Source organism: Chelmon rostratus, chromosome 18, assembly GCF_017976325.1.
Source record: "Chelmon rostratus isolate fCheRos1 chromosome 18, fCheRos1.pri, whole genome shotgun sequence".
Taxonomy (NCBI): Eukaryota; Metazoa; Chordata; class Actinopteri; order Chaetodontiformes; family Chaetodontidae; genus Chelmon; species Chelmon rostratus.
The window spans coordinates 19,908,828-19,931,684 of NC_055675.1; the positions used below are offsets into that span (position 1 = coordinate 19,908,828).

General features: G+C 42.0%; 1 protein-coding gene across 1 annotated transcript in view; it reads right to left on the reverse strand.

Annotated features, from left to right (window-relative positions):
* Window positions 1–1,476: 1,476 nt before the first annotated feature.
* Window positions 1,477–22,857, reverse strand: part of LOC121621759 (T-lymphoma invasion and metastasis-inducing protein 2) — a 50,393-nt gene continuing 29,012 nt past the window's right edge. Inside the window, exons 6-24 of the mRNA XM_041958369.1 lie at window positions 21,280–21,504; window positions 19,049–19,234; window positions 18,804–18,950; window positions 13,678–13,743; window positions 12,875–12,953; window positions 12,349–12,438; window positions 11,798–12,034; window positions 11,067–11,152; window positions 7,804–7,992; window positions 6,850–6,918; window positions 6,647–6,772; window positions 6,441–6,549; window positions 6,076–6,255; window positions 5,568–5,686; window positions 5,284–5,392; window positions 5,127–5,185; window positions 4,824–4,914; window positions 4,361–4,448; window positions 1,477–3,894 (exon numbers count right to left, since the gene is read on the reverse strand). Of these exons, the coding sequence (XP_041814303.1) occupies window positions 3,351–3,894; window positions 4,361–4,448; window positions 4,824–4,914; window positions 5,127–5,185; window positions 5,284–5,392; window positions 5,568–5,686; window positions 6,076–6,255; window positions 6,441–6,549; window positions 6,647–6,772; window positions 6,850–6,918; window positions 7,804–7,992; window positions 11,067–11,152; window positions 11,798–12,034; window positions 12,349–12,438; window positions 12,875–12,953; window positions 13,678–13,743; window positions 18,804–18,950; window positions 19,049–19,234; window positions 21,280–21,504 (2,799 nt within the window). The 3' untranslated portion in view covers window positions 1,477–3,350. The remainder of the gene's footprint in view (window positions 3,895–4,360; window positions 4,449–4,823; window positions 4,915–5,126; window positions 5,186–5,283; window positions 5,393–5,567; window positions 5,687–6,075; window positions 6,256–6,440; window positions 6,550–6,646; window positions 6,773–6,849; window positions 6,919–7,803; window positions 7,993–11,066; window positions 11,153–11,797; window positions 12,035–12,348; window positions 12,439–12,874; window positions 12,954–13,677; window positions 13,744–18,803; window positions 18,951–19,048; window positions 19,235–21,279; window positions 21,505–22,857) is intronic.

Sequence of the window (22,857 nt, forward strand, 5' to 3'; positions counted from 1 at the left end):
CTGTGGACATTACATAGACTTAAATTCATTTCCTGGAGGCTTACCCTAACGATAACCATAACCACTGCTTGTCTAACTCTAACTCTAACCTAACCTATATATAAGTCTTCACCCTAAAATTTAATGCTTTACATTATGGAGACCTGCATTTTGTCCCCACAATAAAGGCAATGTGACTGTATAAACAGATTTGTGTCCCCACTACGTGAGTAATACTATACACAAATACACAAGGAAGGTGAGTCCCCACAATGTGACTGTATCAACAGATTTATGTCTCTCCTGTTTCCATCACTTCGAAGGACATTACATTGACTTACATTTATTTCCTGGACACAGACCCAGACCCCAATCATAACCATTCCTAAAAATAAACTTAACCTACGTTTTCACACTAAAACTTAATTATTCACTTTATGGGGACATTTGTGTTTTGTCCCGATAAGGAAGGCGAGTCCCCACGAGTCCACAGCAACATGAGTAAAACACACACACGTTTCCATCACTTGTTGTGACATTACATAGACTTACTGGAGACTTACCATAACCATAACCATAACCACTACTTGCCTAAGCCTAACCGTACTCTAACCTTGACCGACGTCTTCACCCTAAAATTTAATGATTCACATTATGGAGACCTGCATTTTGTCCCTGCAAGGAGGGCAATGTGACTGTATAAACAGATTTGTGTCCCAACAACGTGAGCAATACTATACACACACACACAGTCATGTTTTCATCACTTTGAAGGACATTACATTGGCTTACATTCAATCCCTGGACACAGACCCTGGCCCCAATCATAACCACTAGTAAAAATAAACCCAAGTCTTCACACTAAAACTTAATTATTTACTTTATGGGGACCTTTGTGTTTTGACCTCAGGGCAGGCATGAACTGATGCAGCTCAGAGCGTGTGTGTGTGTGTAAGTGTATATATGTATGTATTCACACATATATACAGGCAAATTTCACACATTGTAAAAAATGAAAAATGAAACACTAAGTATTTCTCAATATTTTCAGAATGAAAACCCTTTGACCAGCAGTTTCCTGTTTGATGTTCAATTAAACATCAGACAATGAGCTCTGCCGAGTCACCACCTGTGAGCATGTGTGTGTTTTGAACACAGTAGACAGTCTACGTTATATCTACTCAGGTTAAGCTACAATTCAGGCTTTTTTTTTGCTGGTTTGAAAGGCAGCCTGATCTGAGTAGTCCAACCACCATAACTGCCTAACTGGTTCCAGTAGTTATAAATAGCAACTAGTTAACAACACCTCTGGTATGAGAAATTTTTCAAGTCTTACCAAAGAAAAGAATGTGGTTCCAGCATGAATTTGTTTGAGTGTCAGAGGATGTTTGTCACAAAAGAGAGTCACTAGCGAGATTGAATTTAAAGGAGAAAAGTGAAAGTTGAGAACAACAGTTATTCTTAAATTAAATACTTTATTGGATTTTAACAGCATCAAGTCGTTAAAAGGTTGTACACAAATATTAAAGAAAATAAATTACCAAACGCTTTAACAGTCAATAAAAATAACTTGAAAAGTTCATTTAAAATGAAATGCTGCCTCAGTCACAAAACTGAAATACACAAAACAAACATGACAAAATATGTACATCCAATGTTTCAACCTGGCTGTTATACAAAGGCTTTGATCCGATCCAGCAGCTCCAGACATTTAATCCAAACTGCTTTTGTCAAGAAAGTATCTGTTAAACAGAAAACTACAACTGAAGAATAAACTGTACATGAAAAGTATATACAGAAATTTTACAACAGAGGATGCTAAAAAATAGCAAGTTCAGGCAGCTGAGTGCAACAAAAATAATGAAAACAAGAGTCCAACATTCATTTGTTTTTCAGATCTGGAGCAAAATGCGAGAATGTGATGAATCCCAAATGTAAAATAGAAGATTTGCAGATCCGTCAGACAGAGAGCTTCCTGAAATCAGAACTCCAGAACCTGAACTCTAGACATTGTTATTTTTAAGCTTTTGAGGTCAGTTGTACTTGGTCAGTTGACTCACAGATTTTGGTTCTTGTAAAAAATCCACTGCATTTTTTTTCAAAAACACGAAGACAAACCCAGTGTCTTCTGTCAGATTCCTTCATTATTCTTCATCATTAAATCCTCTTCAGTATTCTTGAAAAAGTTCAAAATGGTTCTATAGTTCCTGAAAGTGTTTTGAAGGTTTCCAGTTTATTAGCCCTGTTGGTGGATGCATCACGTCTGCTGGGTTTGATCAGTTTGGCCCTGAACATAAAGGAAGGCTCAGGAGTTCAATCTGTTCACAGAGTTTAGGGCCACTGTGAGGAAATAAAAGCTTGACATCAAAAAAGTAATAGAAAAGATGTAGGAAAAATCTCAAAGTTATTAAAAAAAATCAATAATAATAATAAGAATAATAAAAAAAATGCTGTGGGAAGTTGTAATTTAAGAAAACCAAATATTTTGTGTTATGAGAGAAAAGGGTTGAATTCTAAGAGGAAGAAAATGTTACATTTTAGGAATTAAGTCATAATTTTGTAAGAAAAAACTTTGCAGGATTTCAAGATTTCTTGAGAATGAAAGCTGTAATTTTAAAAGCAAATGTTCTGACATTTGAAAAATTAAGTTTTCTGAGAAGTCATGACAACTTTCTGAGAATAAAGGCATAATTTTAGTGGAAAAGGTCACATTCAAGAATTCGAGAATAAAGTCAAACTCTTGTAACAGATTGTGGACAGGCTGAACTCACCTACTATTATAAGGGAGTATTAAAATAACATCGCATAGTAATATGTTTTCTCATAAAATGAATGTTCTCGTAAAATATTTCACCTGATTTGTGAAATTATACTTATTATTTTACTATTGCCGTAACATTATGGCTTTTTCCTTAACATTTGAACAGTTTTCTGGAACTATTTTAACTTTATTCTCAAAAGATTTTTCCCCTCACAGTGACTCTTAACGCTCTGGTTGCTTCACTTCACATCTTCATAAATTCCTGACATTGCTTGATAAAGTATCACAGCTGATTGGACTTCCTCTCCTGGTTATCCAATCAGATGCCTTCAAAAGGTTGTGCTATCCCCAGAAGTCAAAGAGATGGAAGTTGGTCCATCAGTCAGCAGTGTGCTTGTGCTTGACTGTGAATGAATCCTTCAGCATGATGAGTTGATATGTGATGGCTCACGTGAAGGTCTGAGAACTTCCTGTTGATCCAAGACAGATGGAAGAACCAGGTTAAATGAAAAGCTACAAGTTTAAGCATCTGGAGTGTAGTTTTACTCTGTGGTTCTCGCAGTCCTGTAGATTTCTGTAGTACAGTCATCTCTGTCTTAGCATGTTAGCTTTAGCCCTGTAGTGTGGGAACAGCAGCCTTCTGCATCCCCAGCACGGACTCGTAGAAACAGTCCTCGTTAATCATGGAGGTCATGCTCTGAACGCTGAATTCTCTCTCCAGCAGGTCCAGCATTTCTCCAGGACTTCGACGCAGACTGGCGGTCCGGTTCCTCCGGTCGTCGCTGGGAGAGGCTGCTGCTCCTCGCTCGGCTTCCTCCTCAGTGAAGTTCAGCCTCTGCAGCTGAGCCTCCAGCTCGCTGGTAAGGGAGCAGAGTCTGGTCCTCTTCCCTGCAGAGTCTGAGGGGGCGTGGCTGGGCAGCAGAGGCTCCGAGCAGGTTTCTCCCAAGATGAAGCTGCCATCAGGTCTGCAGCTCTCCTCAGGCTGACGATGACTCGTCCTCTGGCTGTCGGAGCGACATTGCTGCTGCCTCCTCCTCCAGGAGCTGCTCCTCTCTGCTGTCGACAGCCTGGTCCTCCTCAGGGAGCCGGCGGGCGCCCGATCTTTGAGGAGCGAGCGCAGCGCTTGCAGCACGCTGGTCTTCGTCTCCAGACCACTGAAACACAGCATGAAGCTCAGATCAGAAAGGGTCTGAAGTGTGGGGATGCAATAACACTTGTTTTTAATATGAATTAATCTGTTGATTAACATCAGAAAATAGTTGAGAAATGTAAATTTTCTGACAACTGACTGTTCAGTTAATCAACTGATTCAACCTTAACTCTGAAACCAAGTCTAAAGCGTCAAGGAAGATCTAAATCTGGTCCCCACAAAGACAGAAGACCCAGAACACATGCAAACACTATATACACACAGTATTTGTACACACACAATAAAATAAGATGACATAAACAAGGCAAGGAATAGATAGACGTATCTGTGCTGTAAAAAAATGAAATTTCTGTGATCTGTTGGTGTCATGTGGCTGTCATTTCTCATCAAATCGCTTGAAAAAGATTTGAAAAATAATTATTTGGCTGTGATCAAACTGAGTGTATTGAGGTCAGACTGGATGTTTTTACCTGCTGCAGAGCTGAAACACCGTCTCTGGTCGTCCCTTGACCTCCGACCTGCTGTGAACCAGCTCCCAAACACACGGGTTCTCTGAGCCTGAAGACACAAGAGCTTAAACTGAAGTACAAGTACTGATACCACAGTGTAGAAATACTCTGTTACAAGCAGAAGTCCTACATTCAAATCAGTGCAAGTACAAAAGTATTAGTATAAAAATATACTTGAATGTACCAAAAGTAGAAGTACTCATTATGCAGACTGGCTTTAATGTTGCAGCTGGTAGGAGCTAATAGCTAGTAGCTTGTGAATTTACTCCATGGGAGTTTTTTGTTGTATTAAATAACTGTAGTGGGGTAGAAAGTATAATATTTGCCTTTGAGATCTAGTGGAGTAGAAGTACAAGTATCTTTTGCAGCTGCAACACAGCACCACCTTCTGGGCAGTGCTGACAGCTTGTGATTTGTCACTCACCTGTGATGTTGGCCACTCTGACTTGAACCGCTGAAACTGGGATTAACCAGCGGAACCTGAAGGGGTCCAGATCAGCTGAGCGAGAGCCCGTCTGTCCGAGAAAGAACATACATTATAAATCATAGATGTGACATAGTTACTGTTTACTGCATGACCTCAGGGTTTAAACTCTGGCTAAAGTAAAGCTGTCATCATATGGTAATGCAGCTATGGGGGGGCTACGCTGTGATTTTTATCAGCTCCTGGAAAAAGCATGTTAAAACCAGATGGAGAGTCAAAGCAGAGAGGATGAAGGAGACTTACCATCCTCTTCTTCAGCTTGGTGCTCTCACGGTAAACCAGAATGACGGCCCGTTTGAATACTGAAAGATGAAACACAAAGTTTCTCACAACATTCACACACTCCTGCTACCAGCTGTGGTGATATAGTACGGTAGGATCAGAGTGTGTCTGTACCCACCGAACAGTGTGAGCTCTGGTTCTTTCCTCAGTCGTCCCAGACAGGGCAACGGGTTCAACCAAACCACCGACGAATGGACCAGGAACTCCCCCATCGAGATCTCTGTCACCTGAGGGGGTGGGCAGGGGTTACTTTCACGATGGTTTCTTTTATTGAGCACAAAATGAAGTAGTGTCGATGTGTCGTAGTCGATTAATAGATCCACAATAATTTTCACATTTTAGGCCTTCGACTGATGCTCTGACAGCGTTTGGTCCATCAGTGTGTGTGTGATGTGTTTGTACCTGTTTGTGAGGTCCACTCTGCTCTGCAGCCAGCTGGTCGAACACTGAGCCGTAATCCTCGTAGATCTTCTGCATCTCATTGATGTGACTCGCCACCTTCTCCATCGCTCGCAGCGCCTCTGTGTGGACAACACAGGAATTACAGGTCGTACAGGTGCAGGTGTGTTATACCTGTGAGGTGTGTGTGTACCTGGGAGATGTGTGTATGTGTGTGTTGTGTACCTCTCAAGTGTGTGTTGTATCTATTAGTTGTGTGTGTTTTTCACCTGTCAGGTGTGCATTTTACCAGTCAGGTGTGTGTGTTGTGTACCTGTCAGATGTATGCGTTGTGTACTTGCCAGGTGTGTGTTGCACCTGCCAGCTGTGTGTGTGTGTTTTACCTGTCAGGTGTGTGTGTTGTGTACCTGTCAGGTTTGTGCTGTATTTTCCAGGTGTGTGTTCTACCTGTCAGGTGTTTGTGTTGTGTGACTGTCAGGCGTGTGTTGTATTTTCCAGGTGTGTGTTGTACCTGTCAGGTGTGTGTGTTCGGGGCTGTCAGGGTCAGTCAGAGACACCAGCTCTCTGAGCAGCAGTGGATACTTCAGGACTCTCTGAACAGGTTTGATCAGGTACGACTCCAGAGAGGACGAGTGCTGATTGGTGGGGTTCCTCGCCTCCAGGAAGTGCTTGAAGGCTCCGTCTGTCTTCGCTGTAAGAATGACATCATCATTTAATGATGAATTTCAGGTCGTCATCTGAGGTTCTTCCTTCACAAAACAAATGCAGCTACACACAAACTGTTTCAGGAGCTGATACTGATTCAGTTTATTTTCCAGGTATAATAACAGAATAAACAAAGAATTTGATGGAGGATTTGGTCTTGTGCGGTCTGACCTCTCTCCAGGACTTTCTGGACTTTGATGTGGTTCGCACAGAAGCCGCTGTAGTGCTTGAAGTGGTCGGCGTAGTAGAGAAACGATCCTCCCAACGAGAAGAGGAGTTTCTTAGAGCAAAGACAGAGACATTTAAAAACACATCTAACAGGCAAACAGAGGCCATTAATCTGCTAAAATAACTGGAAAAATTATGTTGAATTTTACCTTGAACTGTCCAGGTGTTTCCAGGTTGCTGAAGTTTGGACAGGAGGCGATTCTCTCCTCCAGCGTTTGGAGAAAAACTCTCTGGAAGTCCAACATCTCGGGCAGACTGCCGAACAACGCCTCCATCTGAGGGAGAGACGCTGCAGTCAGAGACACGACAACAACCTGACGTCTCATCGGTTTAAAGGTTTTTCTGTTTTTACCTCTTCTTTACTGAGGAAGGTCTCCTTCTGCAGAGGAGTCAGGTAGATGTCAAACAGACAGACCAGATCCTGACAGAAACACAGGTTTAACTTTAGAGCTCGTTCACACACAGAAGCTTTACAGAAGGCAAAGAAATGCATTCATTTACACAGCAGAAGGGAGAAGAACATCATATGGAACAAAATGACATGAATGAAAAGTTATCTAGTTTTACTGGCCAACATGCAAAATAGAATATAATAAAATAAAAATAACATTTTTAGGGAACGTGCAAAGAAAAAATGAAACCTTCTACAGATTACAATCATAGAGATACGAATGAAAAACTGCAAAACACTGCTCACAGAAAACGGAAATAGGAACAAAAACAGTTTATAATTAATTAATTAATTAATTAATATAATATAATTTGTAATAATTCATTTGTTTAATAAATTAATACATTCCAAGTCATTGTGAATATGTAATTGTCTAAAATAAGGTATTCATATGAAAAAAAAGCAAAAACTTAAAGCCCATATAAGGATATTATGAGCAATTTAAACACACAGTGGGTTTGTATTTGTATATAATTACACTCTAATAATAAAACATACCAAGACATTCTAAATATATTTTATAATATATTTATAACATTATATATTTTCTATTTTCTATTTTATAGTTATTCATATTTACAAACCATTCAAGGTGATGCTTTGCTGATGTCTTTATTTTGTTTTAAAATTGTTTATATCTGCATTATATTTTGTTGTAAATCATTTACTAATAATTAATCAAAGAAGTACAAGCAGTGATTATAGCAACAGTAGTATTAGAAATTGTAGTACTGGTAACAGTAATAGCAGCATTGCTGGCAGTAATAGCAGCAGCAGTACTATACGTGGTAGAAGAGCAGTAAAAGCAGCAATGGCAGTAGTATTACTGTGTAGTACTCCTGCAGTAGTACTGACCTTGACGTAGGACTTCTCGGTGTCGACCAGCTCCTGGATGACTTTACGCAGACGCTGACACACACTCAGGTGGGTGGGGCTCGCAGGCTGCAGGCCGGCCTCTCTGTTGTACGGGTTCCTGGGAACATCGGCCTCCGCCGCTCGGCCTTCTGGGAAGGTCTGGTACAGAGAGTAGACCCGGTCCACGTTCTGACGGGGGGGACAAAATAAAACCACGGTCCAGTGATGTTTTGTGTCGTTCAAAGCGTCTTCTTGAATAATCAGACCAAAGCTGACACGTGCAGCAGCGTTTATTTTATTCCCTCTGCTCGTCTTTCAGCCCGTTCTGAGTTCAGACAGAAGATACGAACATCAGGACACACAGAAACATTTAAGTGTTCTCAGTTTGACCCTGAAGGAGGACGAGGTTTTAACCGACCAGCCGCCTCATTCGTCATCATAATCTGTGCTGCCATACTCTAATAAAGTGCTGACAGTCTGATGAATTCAACGCTTCCCTGTGTTCACCTGCAGCTGCAGAGCTTTTAATAACAGACCAGAGCTGCACATTTACAGCACTCGAACTTCCAGGACGGCCAATTAATCTCATCTCTGAGGAATGAATCTGATTCACCTTGAGTCTCAACGATCCCCCTCAGACACAGAAACAGAGTTTAGACTTAGTGCTGTGACAATGGTGAAACTTCCAACCAGGTTGGAAATACCTCCAACCACATCTGCTGTTTAAAAGCAGAGAGGAAACAATTCAACGCAGCAGCTCAGCACGGAACATCACTGACCCTCGCACTGATATACAAACTGCTGCTGCAGGAGCTCGTGAAGCAGTTCACACGTTTTGTTGTTCTACTTGATCTGAGTCGGGTAGTTTACACAAATCACAGTTATTTTTATGCATATTTTGAATTTGCGCATTATAAAACCTTCAAGAAAAACAACTGAGGAAAGCTGCAGTCATATATGACAGTGCAACATGTGACTGTGACATCATTGGCGTGCTGCTCTAACAGCTTCCACTCTTCTGGTTTTAGTCTTTCCTCCACATGTTGAACCTGCTGCAGGGATTCAGACTCCAGAGCAGCAGTGAGGTCCAGCACTGATATGGGTGAGGTCTGAGGTGTTTGGGGTTGAGGTCAGGGGTCCATGCAGACCACTCAAGTTCTTCCAACTGGTAAATCCATGTTTTTAGGGAGTTGCTGCGGATCACATGACCTCAGTGTTTTCACACCTTTGCAGATCACACACACGGCAGGTTTGCAGAGAACAGTTCTGCTGTCGTGAATAAAGACTACGATGCTGGAAAAATGAGCACACAAGCGCCTACACAGAAAACCGCTGCAGTTTTATCTAATTACAACTTAAAGTGCAGAGTGAGGAGGGTGAAGGAAGGCTGGTCACATGACAAACAAACAGCAACCAAGCAGCACCACTCTGACCCTGCGTCAGTTTACCAGCAGCACGAGGCTGTCGTTGGGCTGCTGGCAGCTCAGGCAGCAGGTCGCCTCGTCCAGCAGCCCCCCCAGCCGCTCCGCCAGGCCGACCCCGGGATCCACCTCTCCTCCCTCCTCCTCCTCCTCCTCCAGCATCTCCTCGTCCTCCTCCAGCGGCAGCACCCAGCACAGAGCGCCCATGGTCAGAGAGCAGGATGTGGGGGAAGCCTCAGCCGGGGTCAGAGGTCGCCTCCGGGGGCCGTTGCCGCCACCGCCGCCACCGGAGGAGGAGCCGGTGAGGAACAACATCTACGAGTTCTCTCTGGTTCTAACGGACGCCATTAATCCCCTCAGGTCAGACTTTACAAGCAAACACTGCCGAGGCTGTAAGCCTGGATTAGCAGCCTGATCAGAGGTCATGTGACACAGAAGATGTCTCAGCTTCAGGAAGCACAGGAGGATTGTGGGTAAAGATTTCTGCAGGTGGGTTCAGTGAAGGATACACAAACGCATCATCACATTATTCCTCTCATCACATCAATGTTTTTACATTTTACTCTTCAAAGACATCAAAGTAAGAAACCTTGCTTGGTATAAATTGCCTTTATGCTCAAAGAACAAATTAATAATATTGAAAAGTGGCTTGGTTTTAGGGTGTCTGCACCGTTTAATATCAAGCAAGACTTCCTGGATCATGTTTGTATCGCACCATCAAAGAGCACCTGTCAGATCAGCCGCCAGAGCCAGCAGCGCTTCCTTCCTCCTCTGTGAACGTTCCCACAAGTGTGACTCCTTCATCCAAACAAAGCATTAAGCATCATTAAGGTTGTTTCAGTCGGTCCACTTGAACAACATGAAAAGAGTTAAAGCTCTTCTTTATCCTCTTTTCAGTTAACACACAACAAAGCTGCGTCACAGCCAGCATCTCTGCTGTTCCATCAACATTTAAAATGTTCTTAACTTTACTCTCACTGAGCAGCTCACGTCATCGGCCTGTACAAGCTCAGGTTTCCTCGACACACTGAAACACCAAGCTGGACTTTTAAGATTTACACACTGTGCAGAGTTTTGGAAAAGAGTTCTGTTGATGTGTAAAGCTAACCGGAGTCGAGTGAATGTACCCGAAGATGGCAGCTAGAAAGAAATACAACAAGTCCTTCTAACGAAAGCTCCAAGTGTCTCGTGTCAGGATAAAAATCCAGATTGAACTGATTTACAGGCAGCCACATAAACTACATGTTTGTCTACATACAAACCACTGTCAGATCTACTCCCATCCTGAGGGAGGTGGTTACACACATACAGCAATAAAAACACCAGAAGAAGAATTTAAGTTAAAACAGCAGTTGATGTAGCATTAGCTAACTAACATCAATCCATAAATACAAACACATGGATGAATCACATTAATAAACTTAATAAATACAGACTGATCACCCACCCACACACATCACTGACTGATCAGAGATCAGACAAATGCTACAACAGCTCTGATATGCTTCTATGACGCTTCAACACTTGGCTGTATTGAGGTCAGATTGATGAATCACCCACCAGGGCCAAAAGGGGTCTAAATAGTTTTTTATTGTCTTTAATGACTCAGTGAATGTTTTCCGATGCAACGCTTCTTTCAGCAGGAATTACATCCTTTACAGTTGAAAGAAAGAAGAAAATAATAAAAAAATGTCTGAACTTTGAGCCCAGAAGCATTGAACGGCTAAATCTAGTTGAAAATTGTTCTTATTTTACATGCACTTATGTTTCCACCCTTTAAGCTGCTGTAATTGTAAATTTCTCTTTGGAGATTAATAAAGTAACTATCTAACTATCTCTAACCTGTTTCTGCAGCTCGACGTCCTCAGACGGTTTCCAGGAAAAGTCGTCAAAGACAGGAGGCAGGACGCCGTCTGGAGCCGAAGAATCTGTGAAACGGAGATCAGGTTTTGGTGCTTTTTATCTTGAAGCTTTAAAACTGTAAAGATGTTAAGGGAGAGCTGATCCAGCTGTCCGTCCTGACCTCTCAGATGGTTACAGGAGATTAAATGAACAAACAAAAGTGATCCAGACACAAACAAAAGCTGCATCAGCGTGTGAAGCTCTTTTTAAAAAAGACATTTTTGATCATTATTGGTACCAATACTAAAACTAATGCTAAAACATTAATAACAATAAACATTAAACCATCTGACAGAGAAATTCTGTCTTTACAGTTCTGCAGACAGTTTTCCCAGAATTCCCTGGGGGTGAAGCCTCTGCACTGCCTTATTCTAACCGTATCAGACTGGGCATCGACCTGCCTTCAGAATAAAAGCCTTTAATTTAAAAGTAAAAGCTCCTCAGGGAGCTGCGGTTGGCTTCAGGCCTGCAGGGGAACTGAAGCTGCTGTATTAATTACTGGTTAGTTCAGAAGTCTTGTTGACATGTAACAGCTGAGCTGTAGCTGAAGACCTCTGCTGTCAATAAGAGGCTGGAGAATCGAATAAAATATTTTTGCACTTACTGTTAAAATTCAACACTTGATGCTCTCTAGTGTGACAAACTTATTATATATGCTGGTGTTTACAAACCTGAATTTGTACTTGTGGTACCGGTGGTCCAGGCCTGGTGGTCCGGAGGGGCTGGGGTCTGGCAGGGGTCATCCTGGTCGGGCTGGACGGCGGCAGGTTCCGCGGGTTCGGGGGACTCATCTCTCCTGAGCAGCAGCTGGAGCTTCTGGTGGCTGAAGAGACTCTGCATCAGGTCCAGGTCCAGTCCGGACACTGCGGCCCCGTTCACAGCCAGGACCTCGTCTCCTGCCCTGAGGCCTGATGGGAAACAGGAACAAACACAGGATATTAAGTTGAAAGGTGATGACACAGTCTCTGTCTGGCTCATTCAAAGCTAAAACACAGACAGTGTTTTCTTTTGGCTGCAGGTCTAACACAGAGAACAGGTGGTGGCTGCCCTCTGCTGTCACATAAGTAGAATTGCTACAAATCCACAGAAATTATTTATACATTAAAAATATCTTATCATATCTTCACCAGTCTTGTTTATTAAATGCTACAGACTGTGAGCTGTTAGTATTGTATATGATGACTGTCTGTGAAATGGCAGATAAAACTATTGAATGTTGAACCTTCTCTGGCCGACAGTCCCAGCGGGTCGACCTCGCTGACGTAGACGTGACTTCTCCCCGCTCCGTCCAAGTGACCCGTCACCGCAAAACCTGCACGAGTGGCAAAGGAAACGGGTTTTATATCTATTTGTTATTCTTTTGCTTCATGCACAAGCAAAGAGACAGAAAACAAAGCAGAACACACATTCAGGTTTCATTAATTAGCTTCACATAGTTGCTGTCTTCTGTTGGGTTTACATCAGGCAGGCATCAGGTCCTGCTGGAGCTGCCTAAACTGGTACCATAAAGCTGCTCAGGGCTCATTGTTCATAGAACAGTAATCAGGTTCTGTGTGCCCGAATCCCAAATTAAAACCTAAATTCTTCTCATTTGTTGAATCTGTGTGTTGGATTTTGTGAAAGTGTTCCATTATTCCTGGATTTAAAAGCATCTTAAAACCCAACAAATACTCTCAACAGATCCAGAAGTGAACTGACTAATTCCTAGAAAAAACGGATCTAATTGACGTGTGGGATCATTTTCTCACCGAAGTCTTTTGCAGCGTCGAGTCGACAGATGTTGAGAGTGAAAACATCGAGTGCTGAGGGCTGCAGCTCATCACTCACCTGAACAGAGACAACAAGAGGAGGCACTTTTGACACCGATGACTGAATTCATATTCGTTTGAATGACTGTTTTCATTATCGACTAATCTGCAATTATTATTTTTACATAAAACGACAGAACGTCCATCAGAACTTCCTAAAGTCCATAAATGAATATAAGTAAATGGTTTTTATCCAACAATCCAAAATATTTAATTTATGATCATATCTGATAAAAACAAGCATGGAGTGCTCAGATTTAATAAAATGAAACCTGAAGATTTTGGGAGTTTTTCTTGAAAAAAGACTGAAACAATTAATCAATTATCAAAATAGTGACAATTTTTTTCAATCAATTAATTTCCGTATTCTTGCAGCTGCAGATGTAGAATTTCTTGTTAAATTTGAAAATAAAAAAAAACATTTATGGGCTTTTACCACAAAACATATATTTTAATGACTCAATCCTTATTAGTTGATCATCATTAATGTTACAACCATGATCCAAAAAAGATGAGACGATCAAATTCAAAATCAGCAGATATTTACAAAAATCAATGAAGCCAATGAGGTCAGACATTAAATATATTGTCATTGTTCTATTTTCAACTGAGTATATGTCACAAAGGGTTTGCAAATGATCACATCCTGTTTTATTTATATTTTACACAACGTCCCAGCTGTTTTTTGAATCTTGCGAACAGTTACAGTGAGATAATTGAAGAGCAGCACGAAGTGAACGCACCTGCAGAGCTGCAGCACATCCTGCAGGGGGCGTCACCTCCCTCTGACTGGACACAGAGTTGAGTCTCTGTAGGAGGAAGCACACACACACAGTTTTATTACAGTTTGCCCAATGAAAAGTTCAAAACAAAAAAAAATATTTTATGAAAACTTTTTTAGATTCAAAGTTTATTTATGTGCTCAAATAACTACGTGAATAAAACATGATGCAATGATCTAAAATCAATCGGAAAATCAATTTATCGATGAGAAGAAACACGTTAACACACAGAAGCAATTAAGTAATGAGCTGCAGGTTTCTACCTGTGGCAAATACTGGTTTGTGATTGGCTGACAGGTCTGTTTAAAAACACACATCAACCTCAGAGGAGCAATGGAGAGGAGGAGGAGAGGAAATACGATAAGCGTGAAGAGGAGATATAAACCAATTACAGATGAAACAGCAGCAGGACGCAGAGGAGATGGACGAGGAGGCGTCATGTTGAGAGGAAGACGAGGGAGGAAGAAAGGAAGGAGGTTAAAAGAGGAGCAGGGGAGTGGAAGAAAGGAGGTGGAGGTCATGTGGAGAGGAGAGGAGGTGGGGGAGTCATTTTCTGCCACTACAGAAGGATTAACACTGAGGGACAAAGGAATTCTGGGGAATAAAAGGTTCTTAGACCTTTTAATCCTCCTCCTCCCTCCTCTTCACCCTCTTCCTCCCTCTTCCTCCTCCTGTGTCTACAGATCAGCAGCTGCCTGACCAACCAAACACTGTCTGAGTAAGGACAGCCTCCCCTCTTCTTCTCCTCTCTTTTCACATCCTCTCTTTGTTCTTCCCCTCAGGGGGGGTTAAAGGGCGACAGGTGGCAGGAGACAATGTCACTAAATACACTGTATGTCCAAAAGTGTGTGGACACTGTGCCCTGAAACATGTTGGTCCAACTTTGTATCAACAGTTTGTGTTTGTTTCAACAAACAGCCTTAATTTTATGAACTAACGTTGCAATTTTACCATATTTTGTTTTGAAAACAGATAAACCCTTTTCTTGCAAAATCATGATTTATCACTACGTAGTCTGAAAAGTTCGCAGGGAAAAAAATACACATAGACTTCAAGGAGTTGAAATCGAGAAGAAAAATTATTTTAATGTCATGACAAAATTTAATCAATCAATTTGTAATAATAATAATAATAATGGAAAAACTATGGTTCCAGCTTCTCAAATGAAAGGATTTGCGGATTTTATTTGACCTATGTGAAAGTAAATTGAATATCTTTCTCTCTCTCTCTCTCTCTCTCTCTCTCACACACACACACACACACACACACACACACACACACACACACACACACACACACAGAGAGAGAGTCAGTAAAGTCATGACTCAGGGCAAGACTAAAAATACTCCCTCACAGTTTAAATATAAGCTTAATTAAAAACGATCTGTAGAGGAAAGAAAAAGAACTGATACTAAATTCTGTTCCGGATCAAAACCAAAATTAGCCCCAGGGAATCATGGGAAAAAAAAGAGCGGTCGAGCTGGGCTGAAATTACAGGTTTGTGAAGTCGGAGCAGTAATCAGAGCGGAGGAGCTGCAGTCAGTCTGGAGTCTGAGGACCACCGACAGTCAGTAAACACATCGTCAACACACTGGAGTCAAAGTCGTGACTCAACCAAAACTCCTTATAAGGAAACAACATTTAGTTCCTGCTTCACATCTTGTTTGCGTTACATGTGACTTAAGCTTTGTTTCATTTCATCTCTTATTTTTCCATTTAGTTCTTTTTCGTCCACAAGATGTGATGGACAGATTCTGTTTCCATTTTTGTAGTTTTGTGAACATTTGGAAATGTCTGTGTTGCTTTTGGCAACAACGCAGACGTTTCGCATAAAAATGAATAATTGTTACAGAACTAAATAAAGCAAATGTCAAATTCACAAATGTGTAAAATACGTTTTTCCACACGTGAAATGTCCAAAAAGTGAACTCATCAGGTGCTGCTTCACATGTGATAAATAAACCAAGAATGTATCCTGTGTTTTACATGTTAAGTTTTACATGTGAAACTGTGTTCTGTGTCTGTATCACATAAATTTATCATGTGAAATGTTTGAAAGTCACACTGTGATAAATGATTTGTCCCACATTTGTTTTTATTTTTGCAATAAGAAATCATTGTTTTTACTGATCCATTTACTCAACATTTCATTTTTTGTTTCTTCATATTTCATACAATCAAACTTCACTGAATCTCTGAATTGATTCAAATTCATTTTCAGTGGATGCTTCCACATGTGTGAAGAGAATGTATGCAACTTTAGTCACAGTGGCAACTACAAGACAATGGCATGGTGAATTTCACTTCATTTCCCATGATTCTCCTCTGCCAGATGTCAGTTGCCCTGACAACACAGGAGCTTGTTACAGCTGTAATGGATTATTGGTGCTTTGAAAGGTGGTATTAATATCAAAGCTGATGTTTGGATAACGCTCTTTGATGGAGTTTGGATGCCCAACAAGATCTTCTTGCGCAGGCAACTATAGTGGTGAGAGAGCTAATAGCTAAGATTATAAGCTCATTTAGAAGGGGAATTTGTGAAGGAGTTGCTGCTGCAGACCTGCTAACTCCAGACAAAGTACAACTCTTCTTCGTTTGTCTGCAATAATTCATAGAGATGAAGGAAAACCTGATGTAGAACTCAGTGATAGCGAGTGTCTGTGATTTTAACTTCATGGTGGACTCTCAGAGCTGAACCTCGAGCTCCAGCAACTTCTCAGCTCTCTGCTTTCAAATGTGAAAAAAATTAAAGCTAAAGAGGAAACGCTGCATGTTCCTGCTCTGCAAGAACAAGAGCTGCTACGACTTCTGAATGTGCTGGCAGGCATTTGGTCAGAGGTTTCAGGACATGAAGTATAAACAAAAGGAACCAGCTGATGTGCCTGACAGCCTACAGCATGACATCACTGAGCTCAAAGCTACGACAACCTCTCTCTGCATGACTTCTACAAACTGCACGTACGTCCTCAGGTTTTTCCCATTCTGAGGAGACATGTACTGAAGTTCGCATCTGATTGGTTCAACCTAAAGCTGTGAGCAGCTCTTTCAAAACTGACTCTTGCATTAAGGTTCCGCTCAAGACTGACTGATCCAAACCTGGAAAACCAGCTGTGAGTAGCATCATCATCCTCACTACCATCAGTCATCAGACGCCTCACCAAAGAGAAGCAGGTCCAGCCATCACAGTAAAGGTTTGTGTGACATATCTGCTCAATAATCCAGTAAGACCCTCGAAGGATGTTGTAATACGAAAAAGGTTTCCCAGCGCTGCTCTAAAGTTTTCCAGCATTAGTCACAATAAGCTACCGGTCATACCAGACGACTCAAAGCTGCAGCTTTTGTGTTGAACTGAGTTAACCTGTGTTTTACTACTTCTGAATTCCACTTTTAATTCGTAAAGGGAAGATTTTTCGTCCTTCATCATCTTCCCGTTAAATGTTGTGATAAATTGAGAGAATTGGTGACTTTCCTCAGCAACACAACATACAACATGGTTTTTGTGCACTTCTTCTTGTTTTTACATTGCGTTGTATCGTGTTCTGATGAACCGTAGGATCTCTAAAACAGTCATCACCGTTTGAGGAGCACAAAAAGTAGATAAAAATGGATGAATTGCGTTGTTGGACCCTCAGTGAGTCACATGGTGACACCAGCTGGAAGACCAGCTTTATCCAGGGAGGATTCTTGAGTGCAAAAGTTCTTTTATTGACAATCACTCAATTGTCAAGAGTTTTCTGGAAGGAATTAACCTTTTTACAGTAACAAATCCCCCCCGGACCGGGTGTGAGGCAGGGGTGGTGGTTCTGAGTCTGGTAACTGTGGGCCTGTTTGCTGGACAAAACCAGCTGTTTGTCTCCCACAGAGACGATGAAGCAATTAACTCCACATGTCCTTCAGATATCAGACTGTCTCAGTGGGTCTGATCTGATCTGAGAGCAGATCTAAAAAACCTGAGCCAGATCCAGCTTATTAGAACTGTACGGTGTCAAAGCTGCTCTACAGGCAACATCTTCAAGGTCAATACTGATGCTGTAAATCTGTTTTTAAGTGGCCAAGGAGAAAAGTAGACTTTAACATGTGGACGGGGGAGTCCAAGGATAGTGACAGAAAGTTACGTTTGTTTATCAGATCATAGCAAATAAATGTTCCTGATGTCAAGAGAAAGAACAAAGTACATTCACACAAATACGTCTTGCGACCTGTTTCCAGTTTCTTCACCCGTCACGTCTATAAAACTGTGTTTACACTGAGAGGACACGTGTCGTAGTGTTCATACGGAGCTGTGTTCAGCACCCGTCCGTCAAAACATGGAGCCAAAATAAACCTTCAGCTGCAGAGAGATTTATCTCCTCTGGACTCTAAATCCCAGACTCTGTAAGTCCTAAAATAGCTCACTGTTTATCAAGAGGGGGCCCTCAGGAGCTGAGGATGATGGGAACTTCAGCTGGCTGGTGATCCACAGCTGAAGCGCTGCGATTCAGCAGGTTCAGAAATAAAGACGGACCCAAATCGGCCTCATGAAGACAGACAGCAACATATGAGATCAGGCTTTTTTTAGTGTGTGTGAAAGAGAGATGACATGCAACAAGGTCCACAGCTGGAGTCAAACTGTGGTTTAATTTCAATCTGAAAACAAACCTCTAAAAACTCCTGAACCATTAAACCTTCCAGATTTAAAGATGAAAGCAAAGACCAGCTCGCAGTGTGTTCAACCAATCATCAGCAAAGGGTTTCAGATGACATGTGAGTAAATAGAGGACTATCATGCATAGATGCTGAAGAACCTTTTTCACAATGAATGAAGAAATACCGTCAAGTTAAAACATTTGCTCACTTGTCATACATCCGTTCTAAAACGAATGAAAGATCCAGAACGAGCTAGTAAGGGTACCGTGAGTTAAGATCTTCTTGTTTTTTTCAAAGATAAGAAGCCTTTAAACTGCTCAGAAACTGGAGATTGTGGTCAGAATCATGATGTGATCCTGTGCATCAAGCTCAATAGATGAGTTAAAATCAGACTCATGGTTGGAAGATTGCACGGGGCCATTTCACCGTTTGGAGGAAGTGAAAATGGTGTGGTGCCTTACCTGGGATGAGGAGTGTCTGCTGCCCCTGCTGTGTCTGCTCAGTCCATCCAGAGCCTTCAGAGAGGACGGCAGCCCCCTCCTCTTGTGGTTTCCCCCGGACAGAGTCCTGCATCGACGCCTCAACGTCACCTCATCTCGACTGCACACCTGAGGAGAGACGGGAGGTCCAACATGAGAGATTCTCTGCTTAAGAACGATGCGAACAGCAAAGGGAGGCTGTGTTTTCACCTGGTGGCAGCTCTTACCAGGGCGTGGAAGGAGGACACAGAGAAGACTCCCAGGCGTCCCAGCATGCTTTTGGAGGGCCGGCTGGCCACAGCCAGGAGGCTCTTGGGGTTTGGGAGCTCACTGCCCTGCAGACTGGACAGGTAACACCTCAGCCGGAACAGATCCAGGTTTAGTTTCTCCAGGTTCTGCTCCCACTGCTGGATCTGTACACATTAGTGCACAACAAGGTTAAACACAGAAATACTGTACATAGTTATCCAATTTGCATGGTTAATTTCAGACTGTATATCTTCATTTGAAGTTATATCAATATGCTTGAAAATATCATTTATTCTCATGTATATAAGGATATGTTCATATGTAGTATGGTCATATGAGGTCATACAGATACACGTGTTCACTCATGTAAATATATTTTTTATGACATCTGCTATTATTTCCCTCTTCTTTGTCTCCTCTCTGTTGTGAGGAAGTTATTTTTCACCATGTGATTATGACCAATAAGACTAAAGGAATGTCTCCTCTTCTTGTGTCCTCTCCCTCCTCTTCCCCCACTCTCTCCATCCTGTCCTCCCTTTCATCTTTCTCCCCCTTCTTCATCCTCCCGCGTTACTTCCCGCTCTGACTCTTTCCCACGGCAACTCGAGCTCAGATACATAAACTTGAAATAAAAATAATTGGACATCCTCATTAAAAAGCACACAGAAAACAAAATAAAACATTATTTTCACATGAGAGAAAACTAATTTTCCATAATTTTCCAGCACTCTTCTATCCCGCCCCTCAGTCCTTCCTCTCTGTCCTCCCTCTCATCCAGAGTAAATGTGTAATTGAATGTCGAGCAGTAAGATTAGCCTTTAATCTCCAGTCAGAGGACCTCTGAGTTAAAACAGCAGCGCTGGGATCAGTTTCACAGTTCACAGAAAGAGATTAGCCAGCTGCTAAATGACACATACAATCTGGACTTCATCTGTCTTCACATCTACTGTAATTTAGTTCTACATTTCATCGGTTTGCTCTAATTCACCCACCAAATACGACTCAGCTGCTTATCAGGAAGTGAAAAACAGAACAGAAACTCAAACCCTGCTTTCCAGAGCTAATACTACAAATTTACTCTACACAGGCTACTAATGGTCCCACCGGACTGAAACTTCCAGGTTCTGTTCCAGAACTAAGAAAATCTCATTTACATTTGTATCCATGCTACTTAGTGAACATGCAGCATTAAGCTAACAGGCCTTGTTAGCCTCCATGGCAGTTTTTATAAACTGTAGATGTTGTGACTTCTAAATTGTGTGCAAAGAATGAGACAACCCATGAAAACAGCTAATTAGCATTAAATAAACTGATCTGCTTGAATTTAGGAAATAAAATAGCTACGTTAAGACAGCTAGCATAGTGACTGCATTACCGATAGCATGTGTAATGCAGTTGCCTTTGTCAGTTGCTAACTGTAAGCACTATGCTAACAAAGATCCTGGGCTTAAGGGCTTTATACTGCATATAATAGTCAGCGATATATAATATTATATATATTATACATATATAATAGTAATGAGCAGATGAACATGAAAAAACATTAATGCCAACCTCTTAAGTTGTAATTATGAGTCACAGATATCAGATACATCTCTCACCTGGCAAGGATTAATTAATTTCGTCTTGGGAAAACGATGGAATGAGATTTTAAAACGCTGCTGTCAAAGTGGCCATTGAGTAATCAAATCTCACTGGTCTGGTGTGTTTTTTCTCACCCAGGTTTGGGCGGTTTTTACGCTGCTGTCACCACCTCAACATTTGGTTCATGAGGTCACTCTCAACAGCCTCCTCTGGCTCTATCGTTAGCGGGAAACCGTTTGTTGTTTCAGGCTGCCGGTAACAGCCCAAAACATCTGGAACAGATATTAAACTCGACTCCACGTGAGATTGAGCTTGGACATTTTTCTGCTCTGCAGCTGCCAGAACATCCTCAAGAGCGTTTGTTATGTAAAGACTTCTACCGTTAAATGGAGAAGTCTCTCTGGCACGTACACCTGCCAGCAGGACGCTGACAGCTTCATAAGATCCCTCATCATGATCAGAGATGAGCTCTGTATGTGGGTTACCTCAAAGACAATTGAACCTGTGACTTTGATCACATCAAGCTGCTGAAACATCTCAGAGGATCTAACGGCCACTAACGACTTTAATGGGCCAATTTGACTCAACTGCCTCCATGAGAGGCCCACGCTGATCTCACACTGACCTGGCTCTCCACGGCCTTCCTGTTCTTCTGCTCCTTGATGACGGACAGCTGCAGCTCGGCCATCTTCTTCATCTTCCCGTCCATGTCGATCTTGTGCAGCAGCGAGCGGCTCTGGCAGCGGAGGAGGCGCAGCGTGTCCTCCTTCCCCTGACGCTTCGCCAGCAGCGAGGCGCTCGCCGAGTGGATCGCCGTCACCCAGTTCTCCAGGTCGGTCTGGTTGGTGGCCTGGATGGGGCGAGGACAGGAGGAAGTCAGTTCGTGTGTGTTCACTGCTTCACAGCGACATCAGGCGAAGGAGACACAGAGAAAATGGCTCAAAACTGTCCAGAAGATTAGATGTAGATTCTGTAAATCTCAGAGTGCTGGTCACTAAAAAACACATGACTTTTAAGCATTTACGTAACATTTTTAAAAGTTTTTAATTGTGTTTTTCCACAGATATATTTCATTATTAGGTAATGAAATATTCAAGCTGTTTGTCATTTCAAGGCTTTATGTCGTCTTATTTACTTATCATTGTTCCTTGTTCTTTTCTGAATGACTTTGCTTTCAGGTCTCAACAAATAGGAATTCTGAGGTCAGCCCATGTTCCTCCAGTACATAGCCACCTCCTAGTGAAAGTGAAAGTCTGAACGCACTTTCAGTCTCTACGTTTCCAGCATAAAAAAGTTTCTACCAGGTGTCAATGATTAATGAGAATTTAATTATGGAAAACCATTAAATGAAGTCTGGGCTTAAAAACATTTCCTTTAAGAGCAAAACATGAGATCCTAAAGAGCAGAAAGCAGCAGGTTTAAGACTTTTCAGTGTCGCCTGATTGAATGTAATTGTTTCAGAAGCTTTAAGAATTCAAGTTTTCTGGACACAGAAGGGGTTAAATGGAGAACACTAGCTCTCATTTCATGACACTAACAGGTGTTTTTGTTTGGGAGCATTAAGCAGCTCGTTGTCGGGGTCATTGTCGTAAAGAGGGGCATTTGTTGCAGTAATTAGCCGGGTGTCGTGACTCCCATTAGAGGGCTTTCACCCTCCTCCACGCTCCATCCTCAGCTCCTTTCAGGACCTGACAAAAGCTCCTCGACACCTCAGTGCGGCTCACCCCCACCTCCTCGTCCACAGTGAGCCCTCAGACCAGTTGATGGACTGCAGCGTGATTTGTGTGTCTGAAAACACACTCTACAGCTGTGAGGAGTGAGAGTTACTCTGGGAATATAGAAGTGCTTTCTGAGCTCGTAAAAAGCTCGAGAAGGAAGATAAATGTTCACGGATAAATGCTCTGGCTCAGGTCAACGGCGCTGACTGACGGCGAGGACAACGACCCTCTCAAGTCCTGCTTTCTGCTGCTGGTTATTTTGGAAAACAACAAATTAAAATGGTTTGGAGTTTTAAGTCAAAGATAAATGTTTTAGATGTAAATACACATGATTGTCTGCTTAACTAGAATTCTCCAGGAATTAGATGAGAAAATAAATAACAGTTTGTGCAGAGATGGGTGCAGGATGTGTTTAGCCTATCTTAGCATAAAGGCATAAGGTGTTAAGACTTAAAAAGCAGGGGGTATCCTACATTTGCTTGACT